The sequence below is a fragment of the Phascolarctos cinereus genome, unplaced genomic scaffold, assembly GCF_003287225.1.
Source record: "Phascolarctos cinereus isolate Bilbo 61053 unplaced genomic scaffold, phaCin_HiC Scaffold_726;HRSCAF=1367, whole genome shotgun sequence".
Lineage (NCBI taxonomy): Eukaryota > Metazoa > Chordata > Mammalia > Diprotodontia > Phascolarctidae > Phascolarctos > Phascolarctos cinereus.
Genome location: NW_027556098.1, coordinates 52701749 through 52721681, shown reverse-complemented (window position 1 = coordinate 52721681; position 19933 = coordinate 52701749). Strand labels below are relative to the sequence as shown.

At 40.1% G+C, this 19933-nt stretch overlaps 1 protein-coding gene across 1 annotated transcript in view; it reads left to right on the top strand.

Moving 5' to 3' along the window:
- Positions 1-10744, top strand: part of ITSN1 (intersectin 1) — a 279339-nt gene extending 268595 nt beyond the window's left edge. Inside the window, exons 37-40 of the mRNA XM_020995909.2 lie at positions 243-325; positions 668-751; positions 2534-2707; positions 8368-10744. Of these exons, the coding sequence (XP_020851568.1) occupies positions 243-325; positions 668-751; positions 2534-2707; positions 8368-8516 (490 nt within the window). The 3' untranslated portion in view covers positions 8517-10744. The remainder of the gene's footprint in view (positions 1-242; positions 326-667; positions 752-2533; positions 2708-8367) is intronic.
- Positions 10745-19933: the final 9189 nt, after the last annotated feature.

Here is a 19933-nt window from a genome sequence, read left to right as displayed (position 1 = left end):
TCCTCCAATTAGAACGTGAACTCCTTGAAGACATGGACTAGTTTTGCCTTTTTTGAGGGTTCCTGGAATTTAGCACAAGTTTTATAGCACATATAATCTCTTAATGAGTGCTGTTGAATGACTTTCAGCCATCGTTCATTCATTCAACAAATATTTATTGTTGTATGTACCAACACTGTGCTGGGCACTGAGATCCTCAGACTGAGTTATATTTAGCAACTTTCTCTCTTCTCCTTTCTAAGAACTGCCTGGGTACAGAAAATTAAAGCTGCTTCTGAATTCTACATTGAAACTGAGAAAAAGAAGAGGGAAAAGGCATACTTAGGTAGGTAATATACAGCATCATGGGCAATTTTTTTTAGAATCAGTTCCAGGGGTCCATCCTGGTTCAAACCAGGATCCTCAGGACTAGAAGATAACTGCCAGGAGTTGCAATGGGTAGCAAAAGGTGGGGTGGATGCTAAGGGGAAGTTGAGTATGGGATAAGGAGTGGAGGGTTCATTCTGAAAACAAAAATATGTCTCATTGTTCTTTTTAGTGGGAAATAGGAAACTATTATTTTATGGGCTAAAGAAGGGAAAGAAATATGAGGGAGATGGAGGTGGGAAAGCAGGATATCAAAATGTTAAATTGTAATACTTAGCATCCTTTTCACACTCCATCACAGTTCGTTCCCAAAGGGCAACAGGTATCGGGAGGTTGATGGTGAACATTGTTGAAGGCATTGAATTAAAGCCCTGTTGGTCACATGGTAAGGATATCTTTTTATTTTTTTCTCCCCTTTAGCAGTTGTTATATCAGAACCTCATTTTACTTTCCAATACTCATAAAATGTCCAGAACTTTTTTCCTGGCCACCGTCTTATATGTAAGTAAGATATCTAAAAGGTAGTAATAGTCAAGGAAGTATATAGCCCCAAATAATTACAAATGTCAAAGTCTGAAGAAAAGTAGATGGATATTTTAAAAGTACATTTCAATTCTACCTGTCATACATTTACTAAGTAGATGGCACTGTGCTGGGTGATGGTAATCAGAGATAAAAACAACCTAGTCTCCAACTGCAAGGCATTTGCTCCATTCTGTTGGGGGGGGCATATCATATATGTAGATAAGTTGGAGAAAAAGATAATTTGTAGAAGAAGAAAACTCTAACTGTTGAGGGGAATCGGGGAAGGTTATATGTGGAAAGTGGTGCCTGAGCTGAGGTTTTGAAGAAGTGTTTTTACTGGCTGTCCCCCATCCCAGAAATGTTCTCCCCTCTAGCTTGCCTGGCTTCTGTCAGATCTCAGCTAAAATCCTACCTTTTACATGAAGCCTTTCCTGATCCCTGCTAATGCTAGTCCCTTCCCTCTGTTGATTACTTCCTATTTATGCTGTTCAAATTTTGTTTGTACATAATTACTTACGTGTTGTTTCCCTCATTAGAAGTGAGGGTCTTAAGAACAGGGATTGTCTTTCCTTTCTTTGTATCCCCAGGACTTAGTATTGTGCTTAACCAATGCTTATTGACTGACTGGTTGACTGAAAGGCAGAAGTGAGGAGGGAGCACATTCCAAGCCTGTGGGACAGTTTATACAAATGCCTAGAGGAGAGAGGGAATGTTTAGTTCAGGGAAGAGCAAATCCTTCTATTTGGCTAAGAGTGTGTGAAGAAGAGTACTATGAACTAAGGCTGGAAAGGGAAATAGGTGCCAGATTGAGAAGAACTTTGAGTGCAAAGGTAAGGGTTTTATAATTTATTCTAAGGATGATGGGAAATGGCAGAATATTTAGAGGGGAAGTGAATGGCATTGTAAGACCTGAGCCTTAGGAAGATTCTTTTGCTATATGTGAAGGATGGATTTGGAGAAGAGAGAGAATGGAGGCATTAAGCCAATTAGGAGGCTATTACAATACTCTAGATGATGGGTGATGAGTCAGAAAGGGAGTGGCGGCCATAGGAGTCAAGAGGAGACAGATGCAAGGTAGAATCAATGGGACTGGACGGTTGAGTGTAGGGACTGTTTCTTTCTTGGTGCTTGTTTCTCTAGCACTTAGCACAGTCCCTGGCACTCAGTAAGTGCTTAATCAATGCTTGTTGACTGACCAGGTGTGGGGTATAAATAAGAGGGAAGTCCAAAAGGACTCTGAGGGCATGAACCTGCCTCACTAGAAAGAATGAGGGGCCATACACAGTAATAGTTAAGTTTTGAAGAAGAGCTAGTTTGATGAGTTTGGTTTTGGACATGTTGAATTCATGCTTCTGTTGAGATATCCTGGTGGTAACATACCATGCAGGGCTAGAGCTTAAAATAGTCTAGTAGATTCTTTACTTAGTGGATCAACCTTTTGGCTCTCATTTGCTTCCTGACATCGTGTCAGGGAGTTACTATTTTAGTTTATTTATTGATTTAATTCATTAAGATGATATTGGGGCAGAGGGTTAGGTTTGAGGATGGGAAGAATAATATTGCTGCAACTATGGCTATGTTCACCTATAAAACTGCACAGGTAAAACAGAAATGAGCTAGTCACTTATTTTATTCAATCCAGGTAAAAGTAATCCCTATTGTGAGGTGACAATGGGCTCCCAGTGTCATATTACAAAGACAATACAGGACACGCTGAACCCCAAGTGGAATTCCAACTGCCAGTTCTTCATCAAGGACCTAGAGCAGGATGTCCTCTGCATAACTGTGTTTGAGAGGGACCAGTTCTCTCCCGATGGTGAGTATAAATCGGCATTCAAACTGTTAGAAGTGCCTTCTCTCCTTGACATCCTGCTTCCACTTCCAAAAAACTTAACTTTACCTTGGAGTACTCAGACCTTAAAACATCTTAGATTTTATTTTTGAGAGAAGGGATGACCAAAGGTGAAGATGGCACACATGAAGAAATTGTCTAATGTGGAGCTTCTCAAAAAGAATACCTACTTGGCACCCAACTAACGCATTCATTCATTCCACAAATATTTCTTGAGTACCAACTATATAAGAATGTCCATTGTACTTTAGAGTCAGGGCTGTAGAGGTAAAGCATTTGGCAGTAGGAATTCCAGGTGGCAATCTAGAATCTCAATACCTCAGCCAACCAAGATGGCTTACCAACTTAGATGATTGCGCTGTTGTATTCTTTTAGGCCCTGATGATGAGCTTTCTTCCTCTTGCTGGTAGCTGATAAGGTTGGGAGATTGGGCAGTGAAGACTTATGAAACTGTATGCATTCTGTAAAAAGAAGTCCAAAGATCATTGGGTAAATGTGAGAAGTGAGCCAGCTCCTCTATACTTCAAATTAGGACGTATCTTCCTACTCTTCTTAGTGTGCACAAAAAAAGCCGATTGGGCAATTTCTTCTCGTGAAGAGGTATTTCTAGGTTCTGATTGAGGTTGTAGTTCTGCATTGTGTTTTGAAAATGGAACTAGATCCACACAAAGGACTGATCCTGGGTTGATGATGAGTTTAACTCCTGGGTTTTTTTGTATTCACTTGATGCATGGCAAAAATTTTTTTGCATCCCCCAGGTTTTATTTTGTGTATGTCTGTTTTTAAAATGTGTTTCTTGCAAGCAACAGATTGTAGGGTTTTGTTTTCTTATCCAATCTGTCGTGATTTTTATTAGATTTTTTAATCCATTTACATTTAAAGTTACAAGAGTAAGGTTTATATTTTCCTCCATTTGTCTCTAACATTGGGTTTTTTCTTTTCTTAATCTTTTCTAAGGTGGCCCTATTCCCACCGACTCTCTTCCTCTTGCCCTTATCCTCCTTTCCATTTATTTATTACACCTTTCCCTTTAGAGTTTTGCTTATTAATTAATTTCCCCCCTGCTTTTATTTGGTTATTTAATTTGTTCCTACTTTTTTCCCTTCTTAGTCTAATAGATCCCCCTTCCTCTCCTTCCCTTTAACTAGCCCTGCTCATTACTTTTAAAAAATTTCTTTTTTTTTTTTTGGCATCTCTTTCCAGAGATGATTTCTCTCATTCTCTTCATTGTATATTTTCCAGTGCTGTGTACTCTAGATCCTCATTCTCTAGTTCTTGACCCCTATAATTATCTAGCCTCTATTTTCTCTATTGCTCATAGAATTGAAACTTCAGAGGTATCCATTCGCAACTCTAGGCAGTTTCTGCTGCATTTCCATGGTGAAATATACATTTCCTCACTCTCAAAACAATGCTAGTTTGTGTAAGTGACAGAACAATGGTAATTCCTGCCCCATGATAGGACACCACTTCCCTCCCCCTGCCCCCCAGCCCTCAAAGTCTTCTTCTTCTTCTTCCTCCTCTTCTTCTTCTTCCTCTTCCTCTTCTTCTTCTTCCTCTTCTTCTTCCTCTTCTTCTTCCTTCTTCTTCCTTCTTTTTCTTCTTCCTTCTTCTTCCTCTTCTTCCTCTTCCTCTTCTTCTCCTCTTCTTCTTCTTCTTCTTCCTCTTCTTCCTCTTCCTCTTCCTCTTCTTTCCCTTCTTCTCCTCCTCCTCTTCCTTCTTCTTCCTTCTTTTTCTTCCTACTTCTTCCTCTTCTTCCTCTTCCTCTTCTTCTTCCTCTTCTTCTTCCTCTTCTTCTCCTCTTCCTCTTCCTTCTTCTTCCTCTTCTTCCTCCTCCTCTTCTTCTTCCTCTTCTTCCTCTTCCTCTTCCTCTTCTTCCTCCTCTTCTTCCTCCTCCTCTTCTTCTTCCTCTTCTTCCTCTTCCTCTTCTTCCTCCTTCTCCTCCTCCTCTTCTTCTTCCTCCTGTTCTTCTTCCTCCTCCTCCTCCTCCTCTTCTTCTTCTTCACTCTGCTAGTTTTGTGACTTTAGGTAAGTTGCTTCCTTTTTGTGAGCCTACGTTTCTTCATCTGTGAAATGAAGGGTTGGATCCATGAGCCCTCTTCTTGTCTCTGATCCCCACGGGCCTACAAAGTCAGCTAGATGGGGGCACTGTGAATCCTGGCACAGAGAGGGTAGCTAGCTACCTTCACATCAAATATCTCAGACAATGCCCAGAACAAGGTCTACATCTTCTTTCACAGAACATCTCTTCACCCTTAGAAGTATTAATCAGTGGAATCCCCTCCTACTACCAAAACAAAGTCATCCTCTTTTTCCTTCCTTCCAATCCTTCTCCATTCCTTGTCACCCATTCCCCTGAAGGCTCTTCTCTGCCTGAGAGACCACAGAGGTCACCATCCTCTCATTGCTAGCCTTCAATTTGACTTAATCATATTACACAGTCCCTCCTCTCGCCACTGCTACCCTTCCCCTTTCATGCACCCTCCCCTTTTATAATGTAGTCTTGCACAAAATATTGATTCACCTGTAAGTATTGCAAGTTTTCGTCTATGATGTCCTGAGCTGGCCTCTTCACTCTTACTTCCACCAGATTTCTGCTTCATCCCTGACTCCTTGTGCATATTTAGAAGGAAGTCTCTTACTAGTTTCTACTGTCACTCTGTTGCTATTGCTATCTTTGGCTACTATGTTTGTTCACCACTCTTGAAGTTCTGTTGCCTGGGGTGTTCAAGAAACAAGTAATATCTTCAGGTCTGGTTTTCTTTCTAAGGATGTTTCAAACATCTTTATATTATTAAATGTCCTTTTTATTTTTCATTTATGTTTAAGTTCATATTTGCAGGGTAAGTTACCCTGGACTATAACCTGAGCTCCATTGCTCTTTGGAATACCTTGTTCCATTCCCTCCTGCATTTTCCAGTGGGTGCAGAATAGTCTTGTGGTACTCAAATGTCCTTTCTTTTGTATATGAAGGTCCTTCTCCTGGTCACTTGTAAAACTTGTTTCTGAAATAAATTGTTAAATTTAACCACTATGTGTCTTAGAAATTGAGTTTTTGTATTTTTCTGGAGGTGATTTAGAAATTCTTTTAATAGTCATTTCATTTTCTGTATTTAGAAGTTCTGGGCAGAAAAGTATTATTTCTTGCATTATGGTTCAGATTTTTTTCTTCTGGGAGACCTATAATCCATAGATCATGTCTACATATCCTGTCTTTGAGATCAGTATGCTTTGCTTGGTTAGAGAACATATTTTCTTTTAATATTATTGTTTTTTGCTTCTCTTGAGAGTGTCCTTCACTTCTGTATTCCCAATTATGTTCTTTGTTTTGTTCCTTTGCTGATATTTGTTATCACAGATTTAAGTTTTTTCTTCTGCCTATTATTTTTCCTATATAGTACATAAATTCTACTCTCATAATTCTCATTTCTCTTTTAAACCATACAGTAGCAGTATGTTGTAGTTCCATAATCTTCTCAAATTACACAGGGTCCTCTGTTTCATCAAATGTTTATTTTCTATTTTCCTTTATTTTGTAGTATTTTTCATAGATGCTTCAACTCATTTACTAGATGTGAAGGTCATATTTCCTTCTGCTGTTAATGTTTTCTCTGTTGATTTATCTCCTTATGTTCAAGGTTTTGTTTGAGTTTTCTTCTCCCCTGAGATCTTTGGTAATTTCAGTCTTTTTTCTCCCAATTGCTCACTTCCTGGTTCCCTCCCCTGTGACAGTGGTTTCCTAGGGGGCTGTATCTCAAAGCATTTCAGCCTCCTTCCATGCTGGGCAACTCACAGTCCACCAGCCTAGGTCTCTGCCCCAAGTGACTTTTGGGTAGACAGAACTGGCCCCAGCTTGATGCTGGGCTCTTTCGCTCAAGGTTAGTGGAATGCTACACAGCTAACCTTCTACCCCACAATGGTGTCCTGTCTCATTCCCTCTGTTCCTCAGTTCTCTGGCCTAGAAGTTCAGGGGGGTGACACTGCATCCAGGGATGGTTTATGTCATTTGAAGTTTGGATTTCTAAGGCCCTGAGAGGTGGAGTGGGGAGGGTATGAGGTTGAGCCCAGATAGGTGTCCTGATCCTTTCCCTCTATTCCTCCTCTCTCTTGGAGAAATCTTTTGTAACACAGAATGCTGCCACATTGCTTGCCAGTGATGCCCCAGTAAACTTCTGCAGCTTGGAGCCCAGATCTCCATAGCACTAGGAAAGAGGGAGGGGAGGTCTGCGATGTGGGGTTGTGTTTTGTTGCAAGCTCATAGATCCCATTGGCTAGAGCAGTCTTGCTGTCAGTAGCATGGTTGGTGGTGGGAAAGGTCAGTGTAGGCATCAATTTATGAAGCTTTAAAAACCTTCTTTTGGAGGCGTAGCTAGGTGGTGCGGTGGATAGAGCACTGGCCCTGAAGTCCGGAGGACCTGAGTTCAAATCCGACCTCAGACCAAATACTTGACACTTACTAGCTGTGTGACCCTGGGCAAGTCACCTGACCCCGATTGCCAAAAAACAAAAACTTTCTTTTGGGTTTATATCATGGAGATAGTTGAAGTTGCCTTACCTTTGGCACATAATTTCTATTTTGGAAAGCTTTGAGAGGTCATAAGGATCAGAGAGAATGTCTAGTCCACCATCTTGTTGGACTCTGAAGCTGTCTCCCTGTTTGATAATACTATGATGTTATCCTGGCAAAAGGCTCCTCTTTTACACTCACAGACTCCTCAGAGTGAAGGTTGTCAAATTCTTATGCCATCTGGTGGAGCTGGAAGTTGCAGCTAAGAGTCCATGAAAAAGCATAATCTCATTACCATTCTTATTGGCATACAAGTGTGCCTTTCTAGTGTAATGCTTATAACAAAGGCTTGCCTCTGTGATTCACATCTGGGGAGAAATACTCCCTCCCTATCCAATTGACAGATTCCCAGCTCTTACTAAGGAGATTTGAAAGAGTATTTCTTATAGTGGAGACCCATTTGAACTGAATGTCTAAGGTCTGAGTGGCATAGTATTTAGAAAGCTGGGCCTGAAGTCAGGAAGACCTGAATTCAAATCCAGCCTCAGACACTTACTAACTTTATAACCCTTGGCAAGTCATTTAACCTCTGTCTACCTCAGTTTTCTCAACTGTAAAATAGGGATGATAATAACAGCTACCTCACAGAGTTGTTATGAGGATCAAATCAGATAATTTTAATATTTATAAATCACTGAACACAGTGCCTGGCACTTATTAGGCCTTATTAAATGATTGTTCTTTTGAATAGTCTCTCCCACTTTCAAAACACCTTCACACCACCTATTACCTCATTTACTTTCAATGACTCTGGGAAGCAAAGAGTGCCAGTGATAATATATTCATTTTATGAATGAGGAAATTAAGGCGTGGAGAAGTTAAATGACTCGGTTAAGATCACATAGCTAGATATGGTGGAAGAAGGACTAGAATTCCAGACTCCTCACTCCCAGTCTGGAGTTTTCTCCATTGCACCAGGAAGGGTAAAAAATAAAACCCAGCAAAATTCTAAAGTATTAAGGAAAATAAAATCAGGGAGATTTTTTTTTGGTCACATATTGACATTGGCAAATAGTGATAAGTTCTCTCACTTTTTTTTTTGCTTTTTTTATTTTAGATTTTTTGGGTCGGACAGAAATCCGTGTGGCAGACATCAAGAAAGACCAGGGTTCAAAGGGGCCAGTTACCAAATGCCTCCTTCTACATGAAGTTCCAACAGGGGAGATTGTTGTCCGACTGGATCTGCAGCTCTTTGATGAACCATAGTGGGACAAGGGCCCCACCATAGCCTTCTCGTCCTGGCACCAGGGCCCTGCAGAAATTATCTGGAATTTGGTATTATTTTTCTAAGTAGCACAGTGATTCATTCATCTATAAAGCAATGGGGTTAAATTAGGGGTGAGGGGCTCCCTGAGCTCCCAAGATCACCTTTTGACAATCCTTCCCAAAATGACCAATCCTAATCTGTGAGGCAAATCTGTGTTTTCACATGTAGGCTTTTGCTCTAGTTTCTAGGGTTTCTGAAATCCTATAGCTAGAGCCAAAACCGATTCCTGTTCAAAAGTCTGACTTGTCCTGTGGTTGGCTACACCCATTTTCTTTACTGTATAGTTGATTCAATAGTGCAACATCTCTATTTTTGAAGACTTTATGTAACTCTTCTGATGTCTGCCTCCTCGTAGTCCCCACATAGGCTCTTTGACAATGATTTCAGTCCCTTATCGCTGGTTTAGAGACAAACTATGAGTGGATACATTCTAGGGGCATGAGATTTCCATTCACTTCAGGATAAGGTCTGCACAGTTCTCTTTTGGAATGCTGATGTGGGATCTTAGGCATAGATGGTCTTCTGAATATGCCACAGAACTGGGCCTTTAAGAGCTGGTTGAGCAAATGAATCCTGCTGTTGTTTCCTTAGTAGCGTGGTTTGAGGGTAATAGACGTAACGGAAATTAATAGTTAAAAATAGCTTATTCAGCTGTCAAGCAGTTGGGGAGAGAGATTTTGTATGTATGTTTGAAAGTGGTCTTTTCCATGAGTCTCACTATAAATTTAACAAAACCACTCCCGGCTACTGTAGTAGGTTTGTTGAAACCCTACTTGTGTGAACACTGATTGTACTGTAATGGCCAGCAGTGCTGGAAAAAAGACCCAAACTGACCCAGAGATATTGTAGCATTTATTTCATGACAAAGGCAATCTACTGATGACCAGTCATAAGCCTGTTTTGTGTTTGAATGTGTCTGACTTTGAATGTGATGAAAAATCAGAGCAGCTGTTTTTGGTGTCCTTACCAAGAAACCTGTGTGGATTGCCAGGCACCTTTCCTAAGGTCTGAAAGGGAAATGTGGCCAAAGGGAAAGAGTGGAGTAGAACAAAGTGGAGAATACCCATCCTGTTCTTAGGTGAGACGAATCACAGGCATACCTGTTCCACATGTTGAGAGGAAAGCAGATCCATAGAGATTTTCTATCCTGCACTTGGTGTAGAGACTCAACTCCCAATGATGGAAGGTGATATGTTCCCAGAATAAAGCCTGAGTGCTAAGTTGTGAAGCTGAAGAATTATTCTGTTGAGTTCTTTGCTCTTTTGCTTAAATGCCAGCACTAAGTTGGTATTTAGGCAATAACTTGGTTTGCTAGTTGAAAGGGGTGGGCTATTTTTGTTCGCATGTTGGTTAGTTAGAGTTCATGTAAACCCTGATCTCTGCAGGCTGTGTGGGTCTTGCATGTTCTCTCTGGTAGTGACTTGTCTCTTTCCTATATTCAGTGGTGTTCTTTCTGATATGGGTCTCCTAGATGTACATTAGGATTGTGGAGAAATCTTTTTAAGTGATAGATATAATGTGGTGTAGACTCTGTACATTGTAGTGTAATTTCCTGTAAGGGCACTATTGTGTTTCAAGCAATTAAAAAATTGTACTATGTTGGAAGAACAACAAAGTTTACATTTCATACTTTTAAGAAACATTTTATTATTTATTTATTAAAGCTAGTGTAGAATTTTGTATCAGAAACAAGAGACATACGTATTTTTTGAACCTGAGATACAATCTTTAGTTAGAAACATTCAACGGAGCAAGGTTAGACCCAGTTTCACTCCAGGCATGCATATGTTGATCACTTACTGACAGAAAACGTAGTTTAAAGTATCTTTAGTTTATATTTTTCAATGTTGTTGAGGAATTGTTTGAAATCAAATCTCTAAATAGACTTATGAAACTCATGGTTTTGTACTTATCAGAGGACCTGGCTCAAATTTTACCTCTGACACCTGCTACCTATGTGACTTGGGCAAGTCACGCAACCTCCCTTGGGCTTCAGTTTCCTCATCTGTAAAATGAGGAGTTGGAAATAGATGGCCCATGAGGTCTATACCAACTTGAGATTTATGATCCTATGTTATTGCATTTTATTAAACCTAAAATTCCTAAAGTCCGCGGAGTTGTGATAGGACAAAGCATCATTAAAAATATTTGTGTGGAGTTGCATTGACATGCTGTGTTCAGCTCTTCTTTATGTCCCTGTTTTTTCCTCATTATCTTAAATAAGCTAAATGTTGAATGTTGATATGTTTCCAGTGGAAGTGTCTTCTGCCCATGTGCTGAATCACCCACTGCAGATTCCAGTAGCAGAATCAGAGTAAAATGAAAAACAAAAGATAGTCCTCCCCCACTCCCTCACCCCCCAACAAGGTTCTATAGTGAGTATCTTCTGGCTGCAAAGTGCTACCCAAAGTCTAGATGTTGATATTATTGGTTTTTTTTATCAGTGTAATCTGCCTGACTATATTTTATAGATGGATAAGGACAATGTTAAGAGCCTGTCTTCACCCATCTGTGGAGAGCATCTCCTGGCCTTGTTCTTTTTACAAGTGACAGATTTGTAGGTGAATATAGGTGGTTAGGGGAAACCCTAAAGTTCACTTCCCACCTCCTCAGCTTTCACTTCCACTGTGGTCTCCTAATCTCACTCTCTTTGAGATGAAACACATCCTTGATTATCTGTTTTCTTCCTTCCTGCTCATATTTGTAGTGATTTTTTTTCCCACCTGCACTATGGATGATGAGTGATGTGGGCGAATGACTCAGTTAAGACTAAATTTAGATGAAAACCACTCCAGGATAGAGCTATTGTTCAGAAATTGCCAGTTTTCCCTAAATTTAGGAAATCCATATCCTTTTCACTTTGGGACAAACTTGCTTTCAATTGCACAAGTGGTTTTGTTCTTATTTTTGTCTTTATATCACCAGCACCTAATAAAGTGCCCAGCATGTAGTAGGTCCTTATTAAATGCCTGTTGAATTTAATTAATTTAAAACTTCTTTTTTTGTATAGACCTTCAAGAATAGGCATGTTAGCATTTAAGTGCTACAGATTCCTAAACATTCCCATAAGATTAGTCTGCACCTCTCAGATCCACAAGTGCTAGATTTTTTCATTACTATACTTTAGTTCTTTAAAAACAAAATTATCTTTCCTCCCCAGTCAAGTTAACTGATTAGATTAACTTCCTATCCAAAAAAGATTCTGCATCCTGAGAGGTGGAGGGAATGTGGTTTCATGCTACCCCTCTCCATTTCCAAAGTTATGATTTCTTGTACTGTGGGCCAAAAACTACATAGGTCTAGTTGTGAGGTCTTTGTCTTCCCCTTCACCATAAGAACTGTACTGCAGAAGATGATGATAGACTTAGGTCGTTAGTGTTTAGCTACGTTAATGCTCCCAGGAGGAAGAAAAGCAAACCCATGTCTTGCTTCAAAAGCCATTTGCCAAATGGTCCTTGATAAAACTATCTCTACCAGTGCTCTACCCTATGTTCTAGACAGCTGAGGGTCTTTCTTGCATATTTCCAATGTAATCCAACCTCAAAGCATTTCTGAATCAGATCAGGTTGGGTGAGTGCCAGGCTAAAGAGGTTTCCCTGAAGATCAGGAGTTTGATTAAGATCAAATATACTTCCTGGGTCAATAATCCAAAAGTTACTTGGGAAGCCCTCAAGATATTGGTCCAATGACTAGTTCCCATGGCCCCATAGTGGATTGACCATTTGGAGTTAGCAAAGAGCAGCAAAGGTGCATAAGGTCTTTATCATTATCTGTTTTCTTTCCCCCTCTCTTTTTAACATGTTAAGGCATGAGTGCTTAAAGTATAAAAATAGCTCTCCCCTATTACCCTGTTGAATAGCACCAATTTGGGGGGTTTTTTCGGAGGTGATTTCATGGCTGAAGGAAACCCCCTGTGACTGGAGGGAGAGGGAGGAAATAAGAAGAAAAGGGGCAGAAAAAAATTCCCCATCTCAGTTACCATTTCCCTGACTATCATAAGGATTGAAAAATCAGTGTAATGGGACTCACCCTAGAGAAAGCCAAGTCTGAGATGAGACCTTTAACTCTGAGCATATCGTTCTTGCTCAGGGCTCTTGGAAGCCAGCATTGCTAGTTTTGAGCAGGGCAGCTGCCCAGCCACTTTTTGAAGTTAAAGACTGTATTTAGATTAGAGAAAAGCCTGTTGTGGAATGCTGGGCCAGAAAGGATTGGAATGATAGGCCATATATGAATGAGAAAGCTCTAGAGTAGTGATTCCCAGTGATTGGTATAGCCAATTTTTTACTCATTTTTAAAACTTTTACTACCAAAAGTCCTTTCTTCTTAAAACCTGTAAACTTAAGAAAACTGTCTTCATTTAGTCTCACACCTCTTACCCACTGCATCTGGGGCCATCTCCTGTTGTCCTAATCTGTATCTGGCCACTGGAGCCAGATGGCTTCAGAGGAGAGAGTGAGGCTGGTGACTTTGCACAGGCCTCCCTCACTCAAATCCAATCCTTTGCATCTCATGGCATCACCTCCGTGATGTCATGACCCTCTTCAAGAGCAAAGGACAAACTGCCACGACAATAACAACTCGCCCTCAGCATAGCACTCATTGCAGCTTCATCGGCACGATCATCTTTGGTAGAGAAGATGTTATTGGTTTGCAACATGTTTTAAGTAGAGAGATACTGTTTTGGGGCCATATACAATTTTAGGCCATAATCTCACATTGTTGTTTTAGTGAATTATGGGTCTCGTGGTTTTCTTTTAGAAATGTCAGCCTTTTCTCAGTCTGGCACTCACTCAACATGACCTGTCAAAGACACTTTGAGGTTAGATTGGATTAGAAATATGCAAGAAAGACCCTCAGCTGTCTGGGATATAGGGTAGAACACTCTATCCAGATACCAGGGAATATGGTTTTGTTAAGGCCCATATGGCAAATGGCATGTGAGGCTAGGTATGGGTTTCTTATCTAATTTTATGTTTTTGTTCTTGTTTTAAAGCTGGTGAAGAGAAGGAAGGAATGTGTAGGGCAAAAAGACTTCCAAATGAGATTATGTGAATAGTGTTTTCCTGGATTGTTCTTTTTTGTGTGTGTGTCAGTAGTAAGAATGTATGAAATTGTGATTTATAGGATATGTGTGTGTGTGTATGCATGTCCCTCCTAAGGAATTCTATTATAACTTCTAAGTTGTCTTTAATTAACTGACCTCCAAGTGATCCTTTCTTTCTTCACCAGCTTTTGGGGGTCACAAAACAGGCTTTATTGCAGACACTAGCACTTTATCGTGGGCATCTGCCTGTAGTGGGTTAAGATGATTACAGCCTTAGGTATTCAGTGAGGGCATCTGGCTTGATCCAGAACAGATTGCTTCTGAAGGGTTGGACTTTTTACTTGCTAAGGTAAAGTCAAAGAAAGCAACTGTTTTTGATCTTCTGTCCACAGCTTTCTTGGTGTTACAGGGTTATGCTTTTATTTACGGAGTTCTTAGCTAGCACCCAATGAAGGAAATTAATAACCCTTTGGAGCCCTCAGACACTGTGGCCTAAGCAGCTTTCAGCTTTCACAGAGGGAGCTTACTAAAGCTACCATCCCTTCTCTTTGCACACCGTGATCCTGAAATGCCCACTCATTGCTTTTACCTAACGAATCCTGTATGTTAATCCTGTATTTTCCATGAGGGTGCTTTGCAGACATCATTGATGGATGAATCTAGTTGGGATGGGTCAGGCTCTTTCCCTTGTCAGTGTCCCTCAGAGTCGGGGGTGGAACAGGTTGGGAGGGGAGGGAGGTTGGTCAGGGCAAGCTCTTATGTATTTCTCAGCATACTTGATAGTAGTATTTCCCAAAGGGAGATGAGAATTAATTGCTTCTCTAAAAGCATGATTGGAATGGGGAACTAATAAGAATAGGGAAAATTAAAGAGAGCTGGGTTCCAGTCTTGGTTTTGGCCAATCATTTCACCCGTCTGAGCCTGATTCTTTAGCTGTATAGCGAGGAGTTAGAATAGATCATAAGATCTCTTCTAGCTCGAATAGTTTATAATTCCAGATGGACATGAATAGCAGCTGATTTTTTTGTCTGAAAATTGGATATACAATTGGTAGCAGAAACAAGTATACCTCCAGCATTTACCTGCCCCACCCAGTCACCTCCAGTTCCCTTTAGCCATCATGGGAGGAATAGGACACTGTTACACTGTCTGTCCTTAGGAGCCTTCTGATACCAAACAGCTAATGGAAAAATTAGTCGATTTTGGGTCCAAATACTTGGGTTTGAATCTCGACTGTGCTCTGTACTAGCTATGTGACCTAGGGCAAGTCATTTCCCTTCTCTGGCCCCTAGCTTCTTCATTTGTAAAATGAGGGGACTGGAGTAGTTGTTCTCTAAGTATCCTTCTAGCCCTAAATCCTTTGATCTATTCTTGGACCATTTCTTGTATGTCTCTTTTCTCTCCCTTCATTCCTTCACCATTCACTCCATTAGAGGTTACTTGCTAAAGGTCACCATCCACATGGGAGGCTTGGCTTTACATTGCTGAACTTCAGTTACCATAGACTAGGAGCAGGAAACAAGCTATCTGACCCCTTATTCTCTTCTGCTCATAGTTAATAATAACTGATTAAAATTGGTCAACTACTTTACATACGGTTAAATGAGCCTCAACAGAAGCTTCTGTGTGGGTATTAGAGGTATTATTGTCTCCTTTTTACAAGTGAGAAAATTGAGACTCAGAAGAACAGAATTTGAACCCAGGGTCTTTCTGATTCCAAATCACTATGTACTATACCCCAGTGGTTCTCTAATTGGCTGTCTGGAAAAAATATAGCCGTTCACTTAGTGGGATCCATGATGCTTTAGTACAGGAGTTCTTAATCTTTTTTTTGTGTGTGTTATGGCCCACTTTGACAGTCTGGTAGAACTGTGGGTCACTTCTCAGAATAATGTTTTTAAATAAATAAAATAAAGTACATAGTATTACAAAGGAAATGAATTATATTGAAATATAATTATCAAAATATATCTTTAAAACACTACCACAATTTCACAGACCCCAAATTAAGAACCTCTGGTCTAGGAATAGATTAGCTTAGGGATGTGGGTCTATGAATTACCATAGATCCTCCTTTGAGAGCAACAGCTGATCTGTGACTATAATTAAAATAGTTATCATTATTTCCTGGACAGTTTGCTTTGTTCTTTTCGGAAAGAAAAGGTACTGGTGGACTTTCGCTTTGTGTGAAGTGGCAGAAAATTATACCAAGAAATAACAAGGCTGTACATCTGTTGGTGGTTTACCTTGATGATGTGGTTTGAAGATATAACTAACTATATGACCTTGGGCAAGTTATGTAGGAGTCTCAGGTTTCTCATCTGTAAAATGATCTCTCAGGTTTCTTCCTCTAATATCCTGTATTTCTCTGAAAAAAAGTCAATCTTATTTTCTAAAGGCAATTGATGACATGACCACCTCATCTTCCTTTCCTTGTATACCTCTCCTACCTGCTCACTTGGGTGCTCAATCATTTACATGCACTAATGAAGAAGAGAGGGAACACAGGATTCTTTAAAATTCTTTTGGGAGAGACAGTAAATAGGAAGGGAAAGTTGTTCAGCCACTGCTTCAGATGCTGAGGGCTGACTTCTGCCCGCTTATCAAACCACCTCTCACCACATAAACTACTGGCTCACCCTACATCCAGAATGTTATGGATTAATTTATTATCTTCTGCTTTTGTGGAAATATAGGTCAATAAAATCCTTTATTGAGATGGAACCAAGCTGGAATTCTCAGCAAATAGACAAAGAATCTCTCTCTCTCTCTCTCTCTCTCTCTCTCTTCTCTCTCTCTCTCTCTCTCTCTCTCTCTCTCTCTCTCTCTCTTTTTCTCTCTTTCTCTCTCTCCTTGTCCTGACCTTGGACTTCCTCTCCTCTCTATTTAATCCTTCGCAGGTTCACACACACACACACACACACACACACACACACACACACGGATAGAATAACCAGTTTATTTTGAAAAACACATGCAAAATGCCACTCTTAAAGAAATGAAGGCTAGGAATATAGGCACAGTGCAAGGTAAGGGACAGTCAATAGTTTTGTTCTTAGGGAGCAGGAGCAGCTGCATCCACTCTGCCTCTTGCTTCATGTGGCTTCCACAGAGTTCCGCTAGAGTCTTTTCCAAACCTTCACTCCTGGGTTGGGTGGCAGCAGCAGGAGCAGTAACAACACTGGGAAACTTCCCAGCACAGCTGTCTCCTCTCCCTCTTTCCCAGAGGACATCACATCCTCTCCCCTGCCCTCCCTCCCAGTGTAACGTCCTCTCTTCTCATTTCTTGGGAAATTTCATCTTCTCCTTTCTTTAGGGTAGGTGGAATTTAAGACTGTTTCTTTCCAACACTGTCACAGCCCCTGTAATCCTTGGTTCAGAATACACTGAGAATTTCTGTCCTGTTCTGTGGGCATACATTTGGCAGCTCCCCAATTCCTTGGATAAAGCACTAGACAGTGAGGGACTTGGGAGGGGGGGTAGGGAAGCATAATCTGTATTGTTTGCAAAATATTCTGAAGCATCAATTATCTTCAACTGTAAAATGAAAGTTGAACTAGATGATTTCAAAGGACCTTCTGTTATAAATCTATGAATACAGATAAGCAGGAAAACTGAAGAAGAAAAGCCTTTGGGAACTATATAATGTTCCAGATACCCAAAGTATCTTGACAGAATAAAAACCCCATTCTCTAACATAGGAGGATTGTGCAGTTATGTTCCAATCATAGAACAATAATGGTCATAGTGGATAATAGTAAAAATTAGTCATTTAAATAATACTTAACACTTAGTAGACAATTCCTTTCAAGTTTATGTGAGATCAGTTCTGTCATCTACAAAGCCAGATTAACATTTGATTCTCCATGCCACCACCATTTCTTAGTCAAAATTAAACATTTAATCCAAACTCCAATTCAATTCAACCTTTTGAAAAATATGGCAGAATTCTTTTTTTTTTTTTAGTAACACTGATGTTGGAAAGCAAGACGGCACCCATTTGATTGACCAACAAGCAATTATTATGTGGCGGCCATTTGCAAAGCACTGCCCATACAAATATAAGCATGCCTGTCTTCAAGGAGACTACATTCTACTTTCATCCACATCACAAATTAATTGTTTTACATATATGTTCTGGGTTATACACCTTGGGGTACGTGCATCATAGTTTGTGTTATGACAAATTTTATTATAATGGGGGTATATGCTATAGTTTAAGCTATTTATTAATACTGAATGCATACTAAGGTGCTATCATGAGAATTTAAATTCTCAAGTACCTATCTCAAAGTATCTCCTCATCCCATTTATTTCCACCTATCACGATATCTAGCTTTCTGTTCCTTTCATCTATTGGAACATTGAAAAGGGTCAGAGGATTTAAAGCAGGAAGGAACCTTAGAGATCACGTAGTACCTCTCTTCCCTTTGACTTGCCTAAGGCAGAGGGGTCAACTACATGGTCCAAAACATTCCTGAGTGCAGCCAAACTAGATTAAAATGTAATTGGGAAATATTTGACAAAATAAACAAAAATGCAATAAAACATAGATAATATCACATTTCAAAAGGAAGTCTGTATGCTGCCTGCAGGATTCTTACATAGTCTTCAGTTCTATTTGAGTTTGACCCCACTGGTCTAAGGTCACCTAGCAAGGAAGTGGTAGAGATGGGATTAAAAAACCACGGCCTTCAACTCCAAATCCAGTGTTCATTTCACTCTTTGGGGAAGAGAGTAAATATTACAGGAGGAGGCCTCAGTGTTCACCCCTTTCAACTTTTAAAATGAATTCAGAGTAGTAGCACTGGGAAAGATATTTGTTCAGTCCCCCCATTGATTTCCAGGGCTTCACATACACCAACTCCAGAAAATGTATTTTCAAACTAAAGAGTAAATTTCAAATTAAGGAGTGAAAAGATGCTTACCCAACAGTAGTTTGGTGATGACAAGAAAAACAGATTTTCGAGTCTTAGAGTTGGGAGGAACAATAAAGGTGAAAACCAAGAGTCAGTGAGGTAGATTGACTTATCTGAGGTTACACAGATAGTGGTAAAGCTGGGACTAGACTCCTAAATCCCAATCTAGTGTACCTTCCACTATACTGTGTTGTCTCTTAGTATCTACAAGTATCCTTGTATCTTTCCTTCTTTTCTTCATTCACGGTGGGAAGTGAGGATACTTTTAGCTCCAAATCTCTGGGCACAGAAACTGTGTATAGAACTCTGCTTCCCCTCGAGTCAGAGAGGTTGGGCACCACAACCCTCCCTCGATCCACCCTGCAGATAAAAAGCCAAACCAGAACAGAGCAGGTCCAACTATTAACTCTCTCCCTCTTCCATGAGACATCATGTATAGAGTTAGATCCTTCCTACTTAAGACAGATAATAGATGCTGTGCCTTTCACTTCAGGAACTTAAGGCATGTTAGTGAAAAAGACTATGGTTGAATGAAGAAAGTCCATTGAGTTCACACATTGTGTGTGTGTGTGTGTGTGTGTGTGTGTGTGTGTTGGGAAGTGAGACTGGAAGAATAAAGTGGTCAAAATTTCTCCAAAAGAACAATATATTTTAGTGTACTTAGCCCTGGAAATTCTTGGCTCAGAAAATTAGCAAATTGATAGAATAAAGTTATCTATAAATTTGCCCACTTTGGAAGAAAGTATTTATTTGTATTTCTAAATAGTCTCTTTGATCCTCCATTATCAGGTGCTGCCACCTCTTCTTCCTGGGAGAGAGGAATGCTCTTTTTGACTTCTAGGTGCTGCAACTATACTTTACTCAGATGATCTCGTCAAAGTACAGTGATAATTTATCAGTAGGATTGGGGAGAATAAGAAGAGTAGTTGTTGGGATGAATCAGAAATAGTCTTTGTGTATGAAAAGCCGAGTTTTGTTTCTCAGTGATGGGTTAAACTCCCATCAGTAACCACTCCTAGACCCAAGGTGGAGGTGTCTCTACACTCCATGAGTGAAATTGTACAGAAGTCATCACTCAGGTCCACTAGTACCAACTGGATGAGAAGAAGTACCTTAGATAGCTTCAGACTGTCAGATCCCAGATCATCAAACAAATTGTATTTTTTTACGTGTCTGTTTAAGGAAGATGATCATGAAACAGGCTGGGTTGCATGAGTTATTTGCATTCCATGACCACCATTGGGTCTCAGTGGTGAATTTATGGGGGAACATGGACAAGAGCTGCATAGACTAGGCAGGTATGGATGGATTGTGGGCTGTACCTGTGGAAGATATACCCATGTCAATGAGATTATATATTGCAGCATTTGAGATGTTATGAGATGATGGAATT